We start from the raw sequence: 17,647 nt of genomic DNA on the forward strand, positions 1-17,647 counted from the left end.
TTTTTTAGTGAGATTAATAAACTTACGACGAAATTTATTTGGTTAGGCAAAAAACCTAGAATAAAGATGAAAGCACTACAAGATATTAAAAGCAGAGGGGGACTTGGACTTCCAAATTGGGAATTATAGTACAATGCGACGATGTTAATCTGGATTAAAGAATGGGTTAATCTAACTAATAAGCGAATATTAAGTTTAGAGGGCCATGACCTGCAAAGAAGATGGCATGCCTTTTTGTGGGAAACAGGAAACAACAATATTTTCACAGGCATTTGATTAGAGATTCCCAACTACAAAATTGGATTAAAATTAAAAACATTATATGAAAATTCCAATTTGGCTATCTACAATGGAAGCTATGATACAATTTAGACTTATATAAAATGACAAAATATAAAGATGTTTTAGACGTACAAGGAAACTTAAAATCGATCCAGGACCTTCAAAAACAAGGGATACACATCGACTGATGGGCATATCTTCAGCTACAAAACAGGTACAAAAAAGACATAGAAGATTTCGGAATATATTTGGAACTACAACAATTGGATAAAATTCTAACAGGTCCAGATAAAAAACATATCACAAAAATCTATGAATATCTGTTAGATGTAGAACTGGAAGAAGAGGTGGTTAAGGGATGTATGATAGCCTGGGCTCAAAACATTGGACACAATATAAATTTGACCGAGTGGGAGAATATTTGGTACCTAAATTGTAAATTAACAAAATCAGCCTCATATAAAGAGAACATCTATAAAGATGTTTTATAGATGGTACCTGCCTCCTGCGAGATTGGCAAAGATGTATCCCAACATGAATCCGGCATTTTGGAAGTGCAAGAAAGAGGGTAATTTTTATCATATGTGGTGGTCTTGTTCAGAAGCCCAGAAGTACTGGCTTAAAATTTAAAAAATGGTCCTTAAGGAACAAATAGAATTGGAACCAGAATTATTCTTCTAAGGGATATTTAAAAAGAAATGTGGAAAAAATATAAAATATATAATATTACACATTTTAATGGCTGCTAGAATTGCCTACGCTCAATGTTGGAAGCACAGTTATATACCATCAGACGAATTGATCATTCAAAAAATAATGGTGTGTGCTGAGATGGATAGATTAACCCTGATGTTATGAGAGAAAAAGGACTCTGAATATTATAGAATTTGGGGAAAATGGTATGATTGGATTGAATTAAGACAAATGGTTGATGAAAGAATTAATGATAAGCAACCTATAAAAAGGTTTACATTCACATAAATTGCATATATTTGTAAATAAGCACCAAATAGAAGTTTATGAGATAGATGTCACATACTGTTAATGTCATAATATGTATATTTTTTGGTTCGATTTTTAAAGATATAAAAGACTAATAAAGTTTATTTTTTAAAAAGTAACTTTTCCAGAAAAGCACCACCTTTCTAACAGACATGTCCTTATCTAGGGCAAGTCCCATAATCCCTTGTCACTGAGTCTAAAAATCAGGAGCTGGTTATCCAACATTTTTGTGGAGCACTAAGTCGACAAAGACTATCTTGGATGTTTCTTGCTCCCTTCCTACAGCCATTTACAGGAAATCTGTACATTTCCAGTTAAATCTCTGACATTGTAACATCTGTCATGCAAGTCCCCTTTCTTAAGGTTTTCTCCCAAATAATGTAGTGTTTCAGTGAAAAAAATGGTCTTCTTACAAACTTTTGAAAACATGTACTTAAAGCAATGTTAAATGCTAAACTCAAGAAGATTCTTGTACCACTGAATTAAGGTTGAGAGCCTGTTTGGCGAGCTGGTTAAAAGTACCAGAAGAAACTGGAAGAGCTGAGTTCTAGTTCTGCCTTGCATGAAGCAATCTGGATACCTTTGAGCCAGGCACTCTCTATCTGCCCTAAGAATAGAACAATGAAAACCACTCTATCTGCTCTAAGAATGAAAAGTGGGCAAACCACTTTTTAAAATATTGCTGAGAAAACTGCAAAGACTAATTCAGCCAATCACTAAGAGTCAACACTGATTTAAATGCGTGTGCGCACAGATACATACAAATTGAAGAATGTTGATTTACCGAGCCCAAAGTTTGCTATCTCTATATTATCATTTAGTACTTACAAGGAGTCAAACTAGAAGGACGAGAAACTTGCCAGGATTTCTGCTACACATATAGACAGTGACACATACTTGCTTTTAAATATATTTGGAAGTAATCTATTACAAATATTCAATGAAATATGTGGCTGGTTATTTAAACCATATTACTAACTGCCTGGGGTGGGCACTGGCCCAGTTTTATTTCACAAGTAAATCCAAAAGTCTCTGATATTATACTTTTCTGTGGTTAAACATAAAAAATGAAACAATTACACAACAAAAATAGCAGCAGGAAGGATAAAAACACAGTATCTATCATCCTACTCTTTGGCTATGGTCATATAACTAAATTTCTGTAGCAAGTTAAGGGAGTAAATGCATTGTAATATTACTCCCTATTGCAAGTGGCCCTTTAAGATGAAAGCCCGGGTGGTCGGAAGTCTTGATATCATAGATAGCACATCTTTGAGCAAATGATGTGAATTAAGTCTTCTGCATCATTTGTCTGATGAGATTGTGATGCACGCAAAGTCCCTTGCCACCTGCAAGTGCCCACAGTTGCAAGATTTAATTCATCTTTCATTAATCAACACATTCTTGGTTTGCAGAAATTAGAATCTGAACTTTATTTCCAATTCCAGTTCTTCCAGACCAACAATCATGGCCTCTCCAAATCTGAACACCTATGGCCTCCGATAAACCTAGGGGTCGCCAGAGAGAATATGGCAGTGTGCACAGGAACCTTGGCTTCTTGCCCATACCTTTTGTTCTGCAAACTAGATTATGATAGATCCCCTTCTATCATTTTATTTACTGTACAACAGGCACAAAGACACAACAGAAGTAGATTTTTTTTCATGTAACAGGCAACCCTCTCCACTCCCTTCTAGCACTGATGTTACTTAATTTGATAATGAAACTAGGAAAGGAAAAGCACCAAGCCCAGAGAGCACCAAGGATCCCACAGTTCAGTCCTGAGCTACAGATATTCTCAGCTATCATAAAATAAGACTGATTTTTTTACAGCTCTGTTAGGCAGCTGTAATATTTGGGAGAGGGAGGATGTGTACTCCTGAGTTAAGCCATCAATCAGCAGCAGGCAATGATACACTTTCAACGGCTCAACATTTTGGAAGCCTGCAGGACATTGACCAGTAACAATATTAATTTTTTCAACCCATTTTGATTGTTAGGTTGTTTAAAGGTGGGAATATTGAACAGAGAAATATGAAAATCAAACTATTCTTGCTCTTAAAACAAAAGAATGGGGTGTTTTTATCCAATTGGCGGTGTGGGGGGCAATAAGGATAGGAACGGCAGCCTCTAGAAGCCAATGTATTCTTAGTTCTATTGTTTTAATTCATTTATTTATATCCTGCCTTTATTATTTTTACAAACAACTCAAGGGAACAAGCATATCCATGCTGGCTTTCATGGCTAAGGCTGGTCTTGAACTCAAAATCTCTTGCTTTCTAACCTGGTACTGTATCTTAACCACTAGACCAAACTGCCTCTAGAAATCTTCTTTCTAGCTTCTGCTACCCTCACTTCCTCAAAACTATGTCACCCATATTTGGCAGCAAAATAATTTAATTTTAGAGCACAATTTCAGAATGTTTAATAGATTGGAACTTTTTAACAAGTTTGCTTCCTACTCATCCTGTATTTTGGAGAAGGAAAAATTGTACCACTGAAAACTCCAATCTGCCATCATATTTCAGTAGGGCAATCTCAAGATATTGGGAGGCTACAAAGAGTGTTAGGCCCCCATATGGAGTGAACCATGGGGTGGCCACTTTCAGGATGCAGGTTTTTCTTGGCGATAGAAACATGCTTTAAAAACTGTGTTTCACACAACTCACTAAGTCAGCAAACTCCGGTTCCAGGGCCATATGCAATCATTTTGCAGTCCCCTCAGTTCAAGATGCCAGAATTCATCGGCATAATTACTGTATACTGTATCACTGTATACATAATCACTGTATACTGTAGATCATTTTTTATGGCTTAGCAGCATCACTTGGTATAAGACAAACCCTAAATTCATTTCCTGAAAATTTCTCTTCAGCATCTCATAATAGTTTCATAATCTTCAACTGGGTAAGGATTTTGCTTGTGGCCTACTTGGAAATCCATCCGTATTGGGCAGAAATTGAAACATCATTCCAGAAGAAGGGAGAGGCTAACTATTTCAGTAACATTACCTAGGAACCTTCATGGGTGCAGTTAGCAAGATGGAGATCAAACTGAGGATGCCTTGTTTTTTTTAGCCAGGCTGTTTAAAATGCAGAGCAAATAGATGCAGAAGAAAGGCAATAGACTATCACATTTAGAAAGACAATCTCATTAAAGTTTTTATGTAGGCATTTCTTAGCCTGATAAGTACATGGCTTCTCTGGACTCTCAGAACGAAATGTGCAAGCAAGCTTTACTTAAACATAACAGATCCTTATATAAAAGTAGTTAGCAGAACATAAAGAGCAAGTAACCAAATCCATTAGTTTTGTTTTAGTCCCCATCTTTAAGAGCATACATATGCACATATATACTCATACATATAACATTTTTAAAAAGTATTAAAATAAATGAAATATATACTGAATATTTTAAAAAATAGTATTCAATTTTATATACATCTGGGACATAAATCCCACTGAATTAATGGGGCTTATGTTTACATGTAATAGTGTTAGTTGTAAAGACAAAGGCTGCCGGAGGTGCACAGTAATATTTCCCTTGTGCTGTCCTCTGCAGCCCTCATTAATCTGGTGCCCATTCAGATGTATTGGGCTACAGAAGTGGTTTGGGAACAGATAAAGCTATAGCCCAACACATCTGGAGGGTAACAGTTTGAAAAAAGCAAAGTTAGTGTCTATTGGTCTCTGGTACAGTATATGGAGATTCTCAATCATCCAGATCATAGTTGTTCCAAAGGTGCTTTTTCAAAAGGCAACCGGACTTCGTTTTTCTTTTAAAATGTTTCACTTCTCATTCAAGAAGCTTCTTCATTCTCATCTGTTGGTCTTTGGTATTCTTTAGCCATTGTTTACTGAAATCATACAAGTAAACTCTGCTATATAAACCACACTGGCTGTGTCAATGTAAGATTCTAAGCCACAAAGAATGGGAACCCAGCCAGGATTTTGAACATGGTCTAATGATCTACATCATACACCACATTATAGCATGACTTATAGATTACACTAAGCGAAAAGAAAACAAACTACATAACATCTTAGTGAATAAGGCCTTCTTAGGATTCTTCCTTGTTCTAGGATACTGTACATAGGTAGAATCATTTCACACAATCTGGATGCATAATTCATTCAAAGGCATGGTTTTAGGCATGGGTTCTTGAATAAGCTACAGTAGTTGGATTAAAAAACAGAACACAAACTAGGATCTACAAACCAAAAATCTATATTATGACTAAGCATGATATGTGAACATATAACCATAGTTTCTCCCTTCCAACCATGGATAGCAAGCATGGCTAGTATAGGCCAATACCAAGTTCCTTAGACCATTCATATTTCAAATCAACCCAAAATAAAGATCCTTTTCCTTCTCCTACTATTTATATTATTTAAGACCTTGCTACACATTTAATAATGTCTCATACATTATTTTCCATACCTCAGGGAAGGTTATTTTAATGGAATATGTACTTTCATGAAGGATATTCCCATGGCAAAAGTCTGGTTTCATTCTGCATACTATTACATTTGTGACATCTCTGCAAAAAGATGCATCCCAAGAACTAAAATTTTCCTTGCAACATCAGAAAATTCCTTTTTCATGTTGTTCCCTGTTGTGATTGTTCTTTTTTTCCTCCTGTGGTCTAAGGATCTTCATGTTTAAATTTATGGAGGAGAATGCAGCATTCTGGGTAGGATAAAAATCAATCCCAGTACAAATAGAGGAACACAAATATAGGATTCCCTTCCAGTCATGAAAGGATCTACTCCTTTATCAAATGGATTGTCTTGACAAACTCAATGACAATTATTTACAAAGTCTGTTATTCCTTCCCTCTTTCTCCATCCAACTGAAAGAGAAGAGAAAACCCCCTTTTTATAGCACTGATTGTTTTTGTCAAGCCAGTTCCTCTTAAAGTGCCAATAGAGGGAAAGTCCATCTTCAAGTGCTACAGATGGGGACCGTTGAAATAACCTTTGTCTCCCTCAATGTCCACCTCTTGATCTGAATCATCTGAGATGTCCGAATCCAACTCTTCTTGGGAGACAGGTGAAGGGGTATATTGTGACCTACGTGGAGAAGCTCCCTTATCCATCTCAGGACTTAAGCAATTTTCTTGTTTGGAAGTCTGAAGACTGTCTCCACTTTCTGACTCTTTTTTGTTGGGTTGAGGGGTCTCCTGAGAACAAACACAGAAGTCATGGAATCAAGACTATTTGGTGAGAAAACCACTAGTTTGGAAAATATTGGTCATTTCAAGCTTCCTTTGGGCACTATGGAAATCTAATTTTCTGAAAACCTAATTCTGCCAACTGGTTTAGGACAGTCCCATTCTGGAGGCAGTTAATAGATTAGGAGAATATCTTACCTCCACCCGATTTATATATGAATCCTTTTTATTTGGTTCCTTGTTAATTTTAATGTTTTAACTTTGAATCCTCTATTTTGTTAACATTCCAATTTGTTACCCTGTAATTTATGAGATTTTAATCCACCCAGAATCACTTGATAGCGAGATAGGTGGCGTATAAATTAATAAAATAAAAAAAATAAGTGAGCCATTCCACTCTTTAATAAAAATAGTAGCTAGATATTAGGGTAAAAGTTCAGCTGACCAACGTCAGCAACATCTTCCTGACCTTGGCTCATCTTAGAAATCTAAGCAGAACTAGATTGTTAATATTTGTACGAGAAAACACTAAGAAATCTATAGCGCCATAAATTAAATTGGTATTTGAAAATAATGACAGAGAAGGTGAATTGTTAAAAGATAAAAAAGGGTGAAAGGTAATCATCAAAATTAGACAAATTACATTGTAGGTTGCTTCTGCTCTATGGGAAATCAACTGGACAGATAGTTTCAAAGTTAGAAAACTGCATCTTAATTCAAGTATGAATTCCAAAATGAAATCATACTGATATTGTATAATGTGCTTGGTTTGGTTTTGATTAACCATGCTATATATGAATAACCCTTCTAATTGCAAAGTACATTTTTCAGCTTATCACATTGTGTGAACTATGATTCACTTATCAATACATGGTTAAAACAAGACATCATGGCCTAAGGTAATGTGTGAACCCAGGTAATGTGTTCATGGGAATTTATTTTGATTAGGATTCAATAACTGCATGTGAACAGTGGGCATGTACCGTTTAGCACAGGAAACTGCTAGCAGTAGGTAAACATGCCACAATTTTTGCAAAAACAAACATGTTGCCGTGGTTCAGGAGCTTTTCAAAAGTAATGTTTTGGAATGCCACTTGTCCTCTTAAACAAGCTGAAATAATTAAGCACTCCCTATGATTCTGATCTACCTCAAGTACAAGAATCTGGGAATAGCTAGTAAGATTGAGGAGCAGGAAACATTGCACTTACCTGCTTTAAGCGTCTCCATTTTGCCCGCCGATTTTGAAACCATGTTTTAACCTGATTGGGGGAGAAAAAAACTTAAAATATGAGGGAAAAACCCCTCTAAAAACCGCAATCCAATACAGGCTTATCTGCCTGGGATACTCATCAGACATTGCAATACTGCAAATGTCCATTCAAAAACTAGATATTTTTAATAGTATCGGAGTAATTGAAATGTGACTTCTGAATTAACCTGTCTACAGGAAGTTCTCCCTGTAAGTGAAACATGTCTACAGTATTTAAGAAGCTGAAAAGGAGAGCCACTTTTTTTTGTTTTGTTTTTTCAAGCCCCTGAAAGGGCAGAAGATTTGAGAGCAATGACATTCACTTAAAGTCTCCTTATCCCATCCCCTTTCTGTTCCCAAATTAAGAGACTTTCTCAAGCAAGAAAAAAAGAGCCTATCAGAATGACAATGACGTCTAATTGCATTGATCCTGCACAGAGAGGGCACAGCTCTGTTCCAAATGATAAAAGCATATCAGCTTGCTTTTATGCAGAGGGGATCAGTGGGTAGGATTTGTGGAATTTGGAAATAATTATTGTGATACTTAATTTTCAAACTAACAGCCTGTGGGTTGAATGTAATCCATAGTGGATCCTCTCTGCATTTTTCTGATTCACACCTTATCAGTTAAAAAAAAAATAGCGTGCACCTCAACATATGTATGCTTATTTATAAATTAAATATTACTATACTAACATATACACATACATCAATTACATTTGGTGTATTGATTATACCTAATATAAATTATTTGTACAGCTTAACTTCTTTCTTTAGATGTGCATTAAATCTGCAGTTCTCAAATTATAGTCTGGGGACCCCATTTCAAAGATCAGCAAAGTCAAATATTTTTTTGTTTTAATATGGTACATATTGATGTAACACACATAAATCAATGCTCTTTGAGGTCTGCAATAATTTATAAGAATATACTGGTCCCAGAAACCCAAATGTTTGACAACCCACTGCTTTAAATAAAATATAATCAGATATTGTCATATTTTTTCCCACACCTCAGGAGATTGTACAGTTAGTCCTCGACTTAAAGCAGTTCATTTAGTGACCATTCAAAGTTACTAGGGCACTGAAAAAAGTGACTTATGACCGTTTTTCACACTTATGACCGCTGCAGCATCCCCAGGGTCACATGATTTACGTTCGGCTGCTTGACAACTGACTCACATTTATGACACTCAGTGTCCCAGGATCACATGATCGCCTTTTGCGACCTTCTGACCAGCAAAGTCAAGGGGGAAGCTAGTTTAACACCGGCAGTGATTCCCTTAACAAACAATGGCCAGAAAAGTCATAAAATGGGGCAAAAACTCACATTAACAAATTTCTCACTCAGCAACATAAATTCTGGGCTCTATCGCAGCCGTTAAGTCGAGGACTACCTGTATTGGGCAGCTCTGTAACGGGTGCACGATCCCACTTTGGAGGCCGTTGCCTCGGGGTTCAAGCTTTTCGGGATTTCATGAACGACCAAAACAGGCGTATTTTGCAGCAACTTCCACCAGCCTCCATTCCTCTCCCCCCAGGTTCAGTTTTGGCGGGAAAAGCTTTTGGCGGCCTCCTCACCTGCCTCTCGCTGAGCTGCAGCACTTTCGCCAGGCGCTTCCGTTCCGGCGGGGAGAGATACTTCTGCGTCTCGAACTTCTTCTCCAGCTCGATGGTTTGGTCGTTGGAAAAGCGCACTTGGCCTCCTTTCCGCTTGTGCAGCGGCCTCTGCATGAAGGGGCTCCACAGCAGCGGCTTCCCTGCAAGAGACACCAAACGGGGGCGGGTTAGGAACCGCCAGGGAGGGGCGGGACGAGCTCCCTTTCTCGGCTTTCCTCGCTGGCTTACTCCGCTTTCTCCAACTCGGAGTACTTACCCTTCCCTTGGTTAAGCTCAGAAGAAGCCCTTGTTCGTAATTCTACTGATCTTTAGACCCGACAAACACCGAGGCGGCAGCCCCAGTTCTCTCCCCCACGCAAAGGAATGGGGGAAGCGGCAGCCTTCCGCGTGTTACTCCTGCAAAGCGTTTAGGGTTGGAAAGGTCTCCTCCCGCGCAATTTGGGAGCGGCTAAGATCCCAGCGTTTCCTTCTTTACACGCTCCGAGAGAAAAGCATGGAGCGAAGAGACGTCCCTCTCTAGATCGCTCTTCTGCGTTTGGAGCCTTTCTTCCCCAAAAGTGTTTAAACGGCGTTAAAGTCCTCACTGGTCCACAAGTGTGTCATAAGAAACACGTGAACGCTGAGAAAGGCCTGGTCGGAACTCCACCGACGTTTACAGCTCGGATAGCAAATATTTCTCATTTCTAGCTTCTTTTTAGACGGGTATATTTACTTGGTGCAGCAGAGTCTTAACGTACCTTAAATGCCCATAGGTGTCGTTAACGCCAGAGACCTGAATATTACAGATGTGTGGGAAGCAAAATTGCTTATTTTTGCTGCCGCCTAGATTGTTTCCCAGTCGGATTCCTACAATATTTACTTCACAATTGGAAGCCCCCTTTCTAAAAGCCGCTTTGGGCCCAACTATAGTCCTGGTGCTATAGTCCAGGTGTTTTTTGTGAATGTCTAGCCCCACTCTGGCAATACCTACAAGTAGTCCTTGAGTTACGAACACAATGGAGCCCAAAATTTATGTTGCTAAGTGAAACATTTGTTAAGTGAATTTGCTCCATTGTATGACTTTTCATGCCAGAGTTAAGCAAATTGTTGCATTTGTTAAGTTAAGTAAGGTTGGGTTGTTAAGTGAATCTGGATTTCCCATTGACTTTGCTTGTCAGAAGGTCGCAAAAGTTGATCCCATGACCCTAGGACGCTGCAGTCTTCATAAATATGAACCAGTTGCTAAGCATCTGACTTTTCATCATGTGACCATGGGGATGCTGCAACAATAGTAAGTGTGAAAAAAGTGTAAGAAGTCACTTTTTCAGTGACAATATAACTGAGCAGTCACTAAAATGAACTATTGTAAATCGAGGGCTAACTGTATTAGCACAATCCCCCATTACTTTACTCATAATTTACTCAATCCAACTGTATGATGTGAAGGTTGCACAAGAGCTAAATCACACAGGATGACACACAGGGTGCTTATTTAACATGGTTGGCGGAGGAGGGGGCATCCCGAAAAGACTCATAGATTGGGGACCCCAACCTACTTCCTTCCGCGTGCTTCAGCTTCCATCAGGCAGTTTTGAAAAGGGATCGTGGGAGTTGTAATGCAAATCAGTTGCGTCCAAGGGGTCGAAAAACCACAGCACAGAAAGCTGGCAAGTGAGCATCAACTAGCCAGGGTTCCTAACGTCCCAAGCCCACCCGTTAAGAGGCAGGTTTGTCGATTCAGACGGACTACTAGACTTTAACGGAGAGCGCATTGTTGGAGGGAAAGATCCGACCTGCCGGATCTTGGGTGGGCGGCAGGACGCAGTCGGCGCGGCTCTCTCTTGAGCCAGCCTTCTGACGTGCGCCGGCGGGCAGAGGACCCTGGAAGCAGGCCGCAGGAGGCGAAGGCAGCATTTCCGCCAATGTGTTTCCTGTTGGTGCATCAAAAGGAGAAGAAAGAGGCGAGCCTTCCTCCCTGCAGCTCGAATGCGGGCGGCCCCAAACCCCGACTTGGAAGGCAAAGATTGCGCCCCCTGCTTCCTCCCCGCGCAGAAGAGCCCAGATCCAGATCTCGCGCCTGATCCTCTTGGGTCAGACCCGCCTGCTTGATCGCCCTCTGCCGAGTTATTCTCATTATTTGTCCTCGGAGGTACACTACTCCTAAACATGGAGGTTTCTTTTTATTTTTCTTATATGTATCCATTTCATGTATTCATAACTATGTTTATACTTATACCTGTTATCTTATAATCTCTTGACAAAATAAATAAAAAAATAAATAATGGCTCTCGGCTAACAGCTTTCTAGAAGCCTTTCTCCTTATGCCTAAGGTCTTGTTCTGTCAACCAGCAGGTGGGTTTGCGAAGGGGGAGATGGGGGCTGGATCCTGTTTTCTTTCACGATCTCAGCCACCAAGAGGGAGAAAGCGATCTGGAACCTGCCGAGGTAGATTCCGTGTAGTGGTCGAAAGCTTTGGCGGCTTTTTAAACGAACGACCCCAAGGGGGTTTTACCTCCTACCTGACCACCTCAGGCTCTCGATTCAAGCCATCCAAATCACCAATTCAGATACACACGTTCTAAAGTGAAGTGGAGCCATTCAAAACCGAGGATCAACTACGCCGTTTAAACTTTATATATAAAAAGGGAGAGGAGAATCCACAACCGCCTCCCTAATTTTATTTGGTCCCGCTAGCCAAATAAACGAATTTTAATTTGAAAATTATTTAACACCCCCCCATACTGCCCCACTACAATATATGTAAGTAAAAAACAAAATATTTTCTTTGTCCTTTTAAAATTATACTGACAAACGGGATCGAAGAGGCAAGGCTCCTCCCCCCCTGGAATTGGCGCAGAGCTTCACCACAATTCGATTTATAAGAGTAATCTTATAAATTATCCAGTTTAGGGGCCTGTGGACGGTGGATGACCTTACCTAGTGAACATAAAAGTGTGCGGCCACGTCACTGTTGCTCTTTTTACTGCCTAATTTCCTTACAGAAACAGCTACTTCGCCAGGAATATCCAACTGGTTCCTGCTTTCCATCTCTTAAGACAGCAATCCCTCTCTTCCCACTTTTCTGGTTGCCTCAAAGAGACAGGCATAGGACCGTCCCCTTCGCCTTTTTCTCTGGGAATTGGTTTTTGTGTCAAAATGTTGTGGAGACCTCGGCGATTCTCTTAAAATTTCTGTAAATGTCCCTTCAAAAAGTTACACAATTTTTTCAGCAGTTTACATCTATTTTTGAATTTGTGAGATTTTCCTCGGGCTCGAGTTGAATGCCAGGTTAAACCACCACAATTATAGTGTGCGTCCTTTACTGAAAACCTTGTGGTTGCAAATAAAACCGAATTGGATTAGCCCTCTTGTTTTCTGGTTTAAAAGAAGGGACGAGATTTACTTCAAAATAATGTAATCCAGGAGGTAAATCAACAAAGCAATAAAAAGCAAACAAAATAATGCTATTTGTTGCAGAATACTCAGTATCCAAAGAATATCCAGTCTTTTTAGAGATAATTTCTATAATCATAAATCAATGAGTGGAATTACTAATGAAAAAGCAGAATACACACATTCAGACACATGTTTATATTTGCAAATACTTAAGATATATTATTTGTTTTTGCAGATGTAAATTGGTTCAGAAAAAGAAATAAGTGTGTAATCAGATATAATTCATATGTCTTCTCCAGAAAAGCCATATGGATATGCCATGAAACTTGGTTAAATTATCTCTGTCCAGAACAAAACCAAGTTCTCAATCCTCCTCAACTACACAAAACTCAACTACACAAAAGGGACAAAAGGGAGCAAACTGAAAAACTTTAACCTTGGACTCAAACACACTTAAGGACAAAATCCCATTAAAATGTATGGACGTGCTTTGCTGTTTTATTTATCTTTAGAAATAACTAAAATACCGGTGTGTGAAAAAGTGAGCGGCCCCTGAGAGCAAATCCCTGATATTCAGCCTCTGTTTCAATCTGGGGAAGTTTGGGAAAGAAAAGATGCTGACTTGGGTTTTCATGCCCGGAAAGCCTTGAAGTGAGCCACGATACCACACTTCTAGGGAATTCACGTATTTTCTGAATGTGAAATGGCGGTCCCCTTATATTGCCTACCTGGGGTTTAATTCTGAAGAGAACTTCTGCCTTTTTTAGGGAAACGGAGTTTTTTTTTTTTTACTATTCTCAAACTAAATCCGCAAGGGAGAACGATCAGGAAACAACTCCAGAAAAAAGAAAAAAAAAATCCCGAGGCAGAGACGTCTTCGGAGATTGAAGATTCCCTGGAAATAAATCCCACTTCTGCTTAACTTGACCTCCATTCACTCAACACCATGTGGCGGTTTCCAGGATGCCCTGAATTAATCGATCGCCCCATCTGGGTTACCCAAGATGCTGGGCTAAATGCGGTTGCCTAATCCGTGCCTGGTGAACAGCCTTCCAGTTCCCCAAGGCCGCTCTTTTTCAGGGGGCTCTCTCTCGGAGGAGCGGCAACGGGCAGTTTCAATTCCGCCCTTCCACTTATAAGTGGCACTTATTATTCCTCCTGGGCTGAGGAGTCTGGACGGTGGGTTGCCGTTGCCGACTCGAACCCAGCACCAAAACAGCCAGGAAGCCAAGATCCTTTGTAGTACTTTCAGCCCCCCCCCTGCGCCCATCTTGCTAGCCTTTGAGGCGCTCCCCATTTTTTGAAGGCCTGAAGCTCTTGAGATGTTCCTGGGGGGGGGGGGGGATGACACTGAGGCGGCCGCAAGAAGCAGACGACAATCCGGCACCTCTTGGAAGTCTCCCTGGAGTGGGTGGAACTGACTACGCAGGTCCGGGATCCCGCGGTCGGCCGAGCGGGCACGTTTCAAAGAGTCTGTCTTCGCCCCCCCCCCCCGCCTCCAACCCCAACCCTCCCCCCCGCTTCGGTTTTGGGTTTCTGTCTGTCTCCACGCCTTTGAAAACGCAGCATTGTTGTTTGCGTCAGGCATTCAGCAATTTCGGTGCAAACAGCCTTTTTTCTTTTCTTGAAAGGAAGCAAGGAGTTATTTTAGCTGTCATAAAGCTCCATCCCACACAGAGGAAATGAACAATATCAGAAAAACGGATCCGGGCTATCAGAAGCCGAGTGTTTCCTGAATGTGTCTGTATTGAGGATGTCGATAAAATAATCAGCAGCGTGCACGGCTCCCGGAGACGAGCCAGCTCCGGGCGTCCAGGAAAATACTTTACAGCTTCTGAAACCAGATTTGCTCCTATCAAGAGCTCAAGATATCCTGTATGAACGGAAAGGGGTCAGCCAACCTCGCTCAGACGGCACGAACCGACTCCCTGCGCCAAGCCGGCGATTCCCAAAGACGCGAGGTCGAACCGGGCCGGGGTGAGGGACCGAAAGATAACTCCGGCGATCTGCGGCGACCCGGATTGGGCTTTTCCAATTGTTCTGGGGTCCCCATTTCTAGGAACCCTAAGAGGCACGGGCATTGTAGTCCCAGTGCATCAGCCATCCGTGTTTTCCCTGAATAGCATTACCAATTCGCACAAGACGCTTATCCGCGAATAATAGAAGCACGCCTCTTTCTCGATTAAGCCAAGTTTCTGATCTTGCCCGACCCACTGATTTCTCAGCTTAACCTAAGTTGGAATCCTGTACCAAAGTAGACTAAAATAGGAATATCCTATAGTTTAATGGGCCGTTAGGAAACGGCGGAAAGACGGTGGAAACACACAAACACACACCCTTTCAAAGCCAGGCGATTCATTTTTCAAAGAAAGGGGTTGAGATATAGAGGATTGGCGGTGGGGGTGGGGGCTATAGCTATGATTTGCCCCCCCTATCCTTCCTAGTAAACCTGTGCAAGATAAATTTCGTCATTAAGCGATCTGATTGGTGGCTGTTTTTAGCTGCTGCTGCTGGAGGTACGAACAGTGATCAAATGCACCCCTGGGAACATTTTCGATGTGTCCAGGGGTTCCCCATTATTGCATCCTAATGTGGGGGGGGGGGGGAATACCAGGGGGAAAAAATGAATTATACGAACACAGGTCCCTGAAGATCAAAGTGTGTAGGAAGCTAAAGCGGTTCTTCTCCACCGCTCCGACAACTCACAGCCAAGCCCGAGTCCCCTTCCACTTTTGCGAGCAGCTTCATTGATCGTCACAATGACGCTGGCTTCCGAGGAAACCCAGATAGGGAAAGTTGCGCGGCGGCAACTCATTCACTCACTCAACTAAGCCGACTTCTAAGGAAAGCCGTCGGAAGAAAGGGAGGGCTGGGAAGGAAACCCAGTCCGAGATAACCCGCTTTCAGACCTCCTGAAAAGTCTCGCTACGTGTTTGGTCTTACAGTTCTCCAGCTTCAGAGATCGCAGTAGTATCCCCTCGGTTGAAGCCACGGGCAAGCCAACGCCAAGGCGATCTCTGCAGAGCCTGGCACACGATTAATTTCCCAGTATGGCAGCAACCAACCGGAGGGTCATTCCCGTCCGCTGCTCCCCCTCCCCTCCTCCACTGTTGGCACCCCTTTCAGACGACCTCGCAAATCGCGAGTCGGGATGCCCCATTAGTCGACCCCCCCGATATATTGGTCGGGAATTACAGCCTATACGGACGGTAAAAAGTGATAAAGCGCTGGAGCCGACGGGGCTCCTCCGGAGTTTGGCACAGGCTGGGGGTTGCTGCTTTCTCCTGCTCAGATCACAGCAAAACTCTACCCGAGGACTTCTTCTACGGCCCCCTTTAGAAAAGCCTTAAAAGACCCTCCGCGAATCGCCCCATAAATCGGCTCCGATTCCCAAGCGGAGATCTCTCCAGTGGCAAGCCGGTGGGAGGATCCTGCCAAAGTTTGTGGAGTGGGAGCGGTGCTCCAACTTTCCCCTAATCCCGGAGCAGGCCAGGCGGCTGCGGTTACCCCCCACCCCTCTCCTGTTCCCCGGGGCCGCGAGACTTACCCAGGGGGTCGTGTCGGAGGAGCGTGTGCGGGTAATCGCCGACAGCGCGGGGAAACGGGTAGAGCGGCGGCCCGGCCGCAGGGCCGTAGGGCCCGCTCCCGTAGGTGGCCGCAGCCAGCGGGTGGGAGAAGGCCGGGTGGATCGGCGTCGGCTCGTAGATGGGAGTCCGGTAGGAAGCCACCAGGCTGGTGAAGGAGGAATTGGGCGACGGCAAAGTCGGGGGAGGCGGCGGGCCCGGCACCCCCCTGCCCAGGATGTCTTCGATGTAAAAGGGCGTGGGGTGCACCGGCTGCAGCATCGGGGTGGGCGCGTACAAAGCGGGCAGAGAGGCAGAGCCCGACGGCTGGTATTGCATGGCTGGTCCGGGCAGAGGCAGGAGCCGCCTTTCCGCCCCGGCCCTTCTTTCTCTGCCCCGGGACCCGCCGCTGCCTTTTTTTTTTTTTTCCCACCCCACCCGCGAAGCAGGGCGAACCGCCTCCCGCAAGACAAGTCTCAATCTGGGAGCTGCGCTGGGCAGCGCCGCTTCCTGCCCCGGGCCTCGAGTCCAACCAATGAGGAGGCCGGCGAGGGAGCTGGCCCCGCCCACAGGCCCCGCCCACCCCCTGGAGTTTCCTGTCCCGCGGCGTCAATCCACAGCCCCCGACGGAACGGCTGCCTGGCAGGGAACGCCGGTTGGGGTGCGATGGGATGCACGGCACGGCAGGGTTCCTTAAAGCAGGGCTCTCCAACCTTGGCGACTTTAAGCCTGGAGGACTTCAACTCCCAGAATTCCCCAGCCAGCAAGTCCGCCAGGCTTAAAGTCGCCAAGGTTGGAGACCCCTGCCTTAAAATGTATTATTCCTAGGATTCTTGGAGAAAGTCCCCATGGACCCGCTCAGGGGGCGGCGAAACCAAAGTCATTTGCCAGCCTATGTTGCCAAATAATACAGTATTAAAATCTTGAGAAAAGGTAGCGGCAGGCAATGTGTCAGTTTCCATTTTTAATACAGTAAATATCGATAAACAATAACCCATACAGACCAAAACCTCTTTGGAGGGGGTCTTCTATAGTTTTGAAAAGTAGGGAAGGAAAAAATTAAGAGCCCTGCCCACGAGTTTGGCCTATTCTTCTTCTCCTGAAAGACTCCTGGAGTGGTTTTGATTGCTTGCAAAAATAAAAGAGGTCTTCTTCCTATTTCTTTCCCACCTCCGTCAGTCCGTCCCCACCAATGCAGCCCAGGGAGAGGCTCAAAAATCCAAAGGAACATGGTTGGTTCTGCAATTCTCTCCGCCGATTTACTTAAACCCCCATCTCCTAAACCATCTCCTAAAGTTCTCCTAAAATATCTCCTAAACTTGGGAGCTGTAAGGGTCTCTGCAAGATTTAGGGATGCTCTGGACACGTGTCAGATGCGT

General features: G+C 42.8%; 1 protein-coding gene across 1 annotated transcript; it reads right to left on the minus strand.

Moving 5' to 3' along the window:
• Positions 1 to 4,419: 4,419 nt before the first annotated feature.
• HHEX (hematopoietically expressed homeobox) lies at positions 4,420 to 16,751 on the minus strand. Its single transcript, XM_026670748.2, has 4 exons — positions 16,253 to 16,751; positions 9,292 to 9,470; positions 7,670 to 7,720; positions 4,420 to 6,469 (listed from the first exon to the last, which is right to left on the minus strand). Exons 1-4 carry the CDS (start codon positions 16,605 to 16,607, stop codon positions 6,239 to 6,241), a joined length of 816 nt encoding a protein of 271 aa, XP_026526533.2. The 5' UTR covers positions 16,608 to 16,751; the 3' UTR covers positions 4,420 to 6,238.
• Positions 16,752 to 17,647: the final 896 nt, after the last annotated feature.

Source organism: Notechis scutatus, chromosome 4 (genome assembly GCF_049901735.1).
Source record: "Notechis scutatus isolate UNSWTSFEM ecotype Mainland chromosome 4, rNotScu1.2, whole genome shotgun sequence".
In the NCBI taxonomy this organism is placed as follows: Eukaryota; Metazoa; Chordata; class Lepidosauria; order Squamata; family Elapidae; genus Notechis; species Notechis scutatus.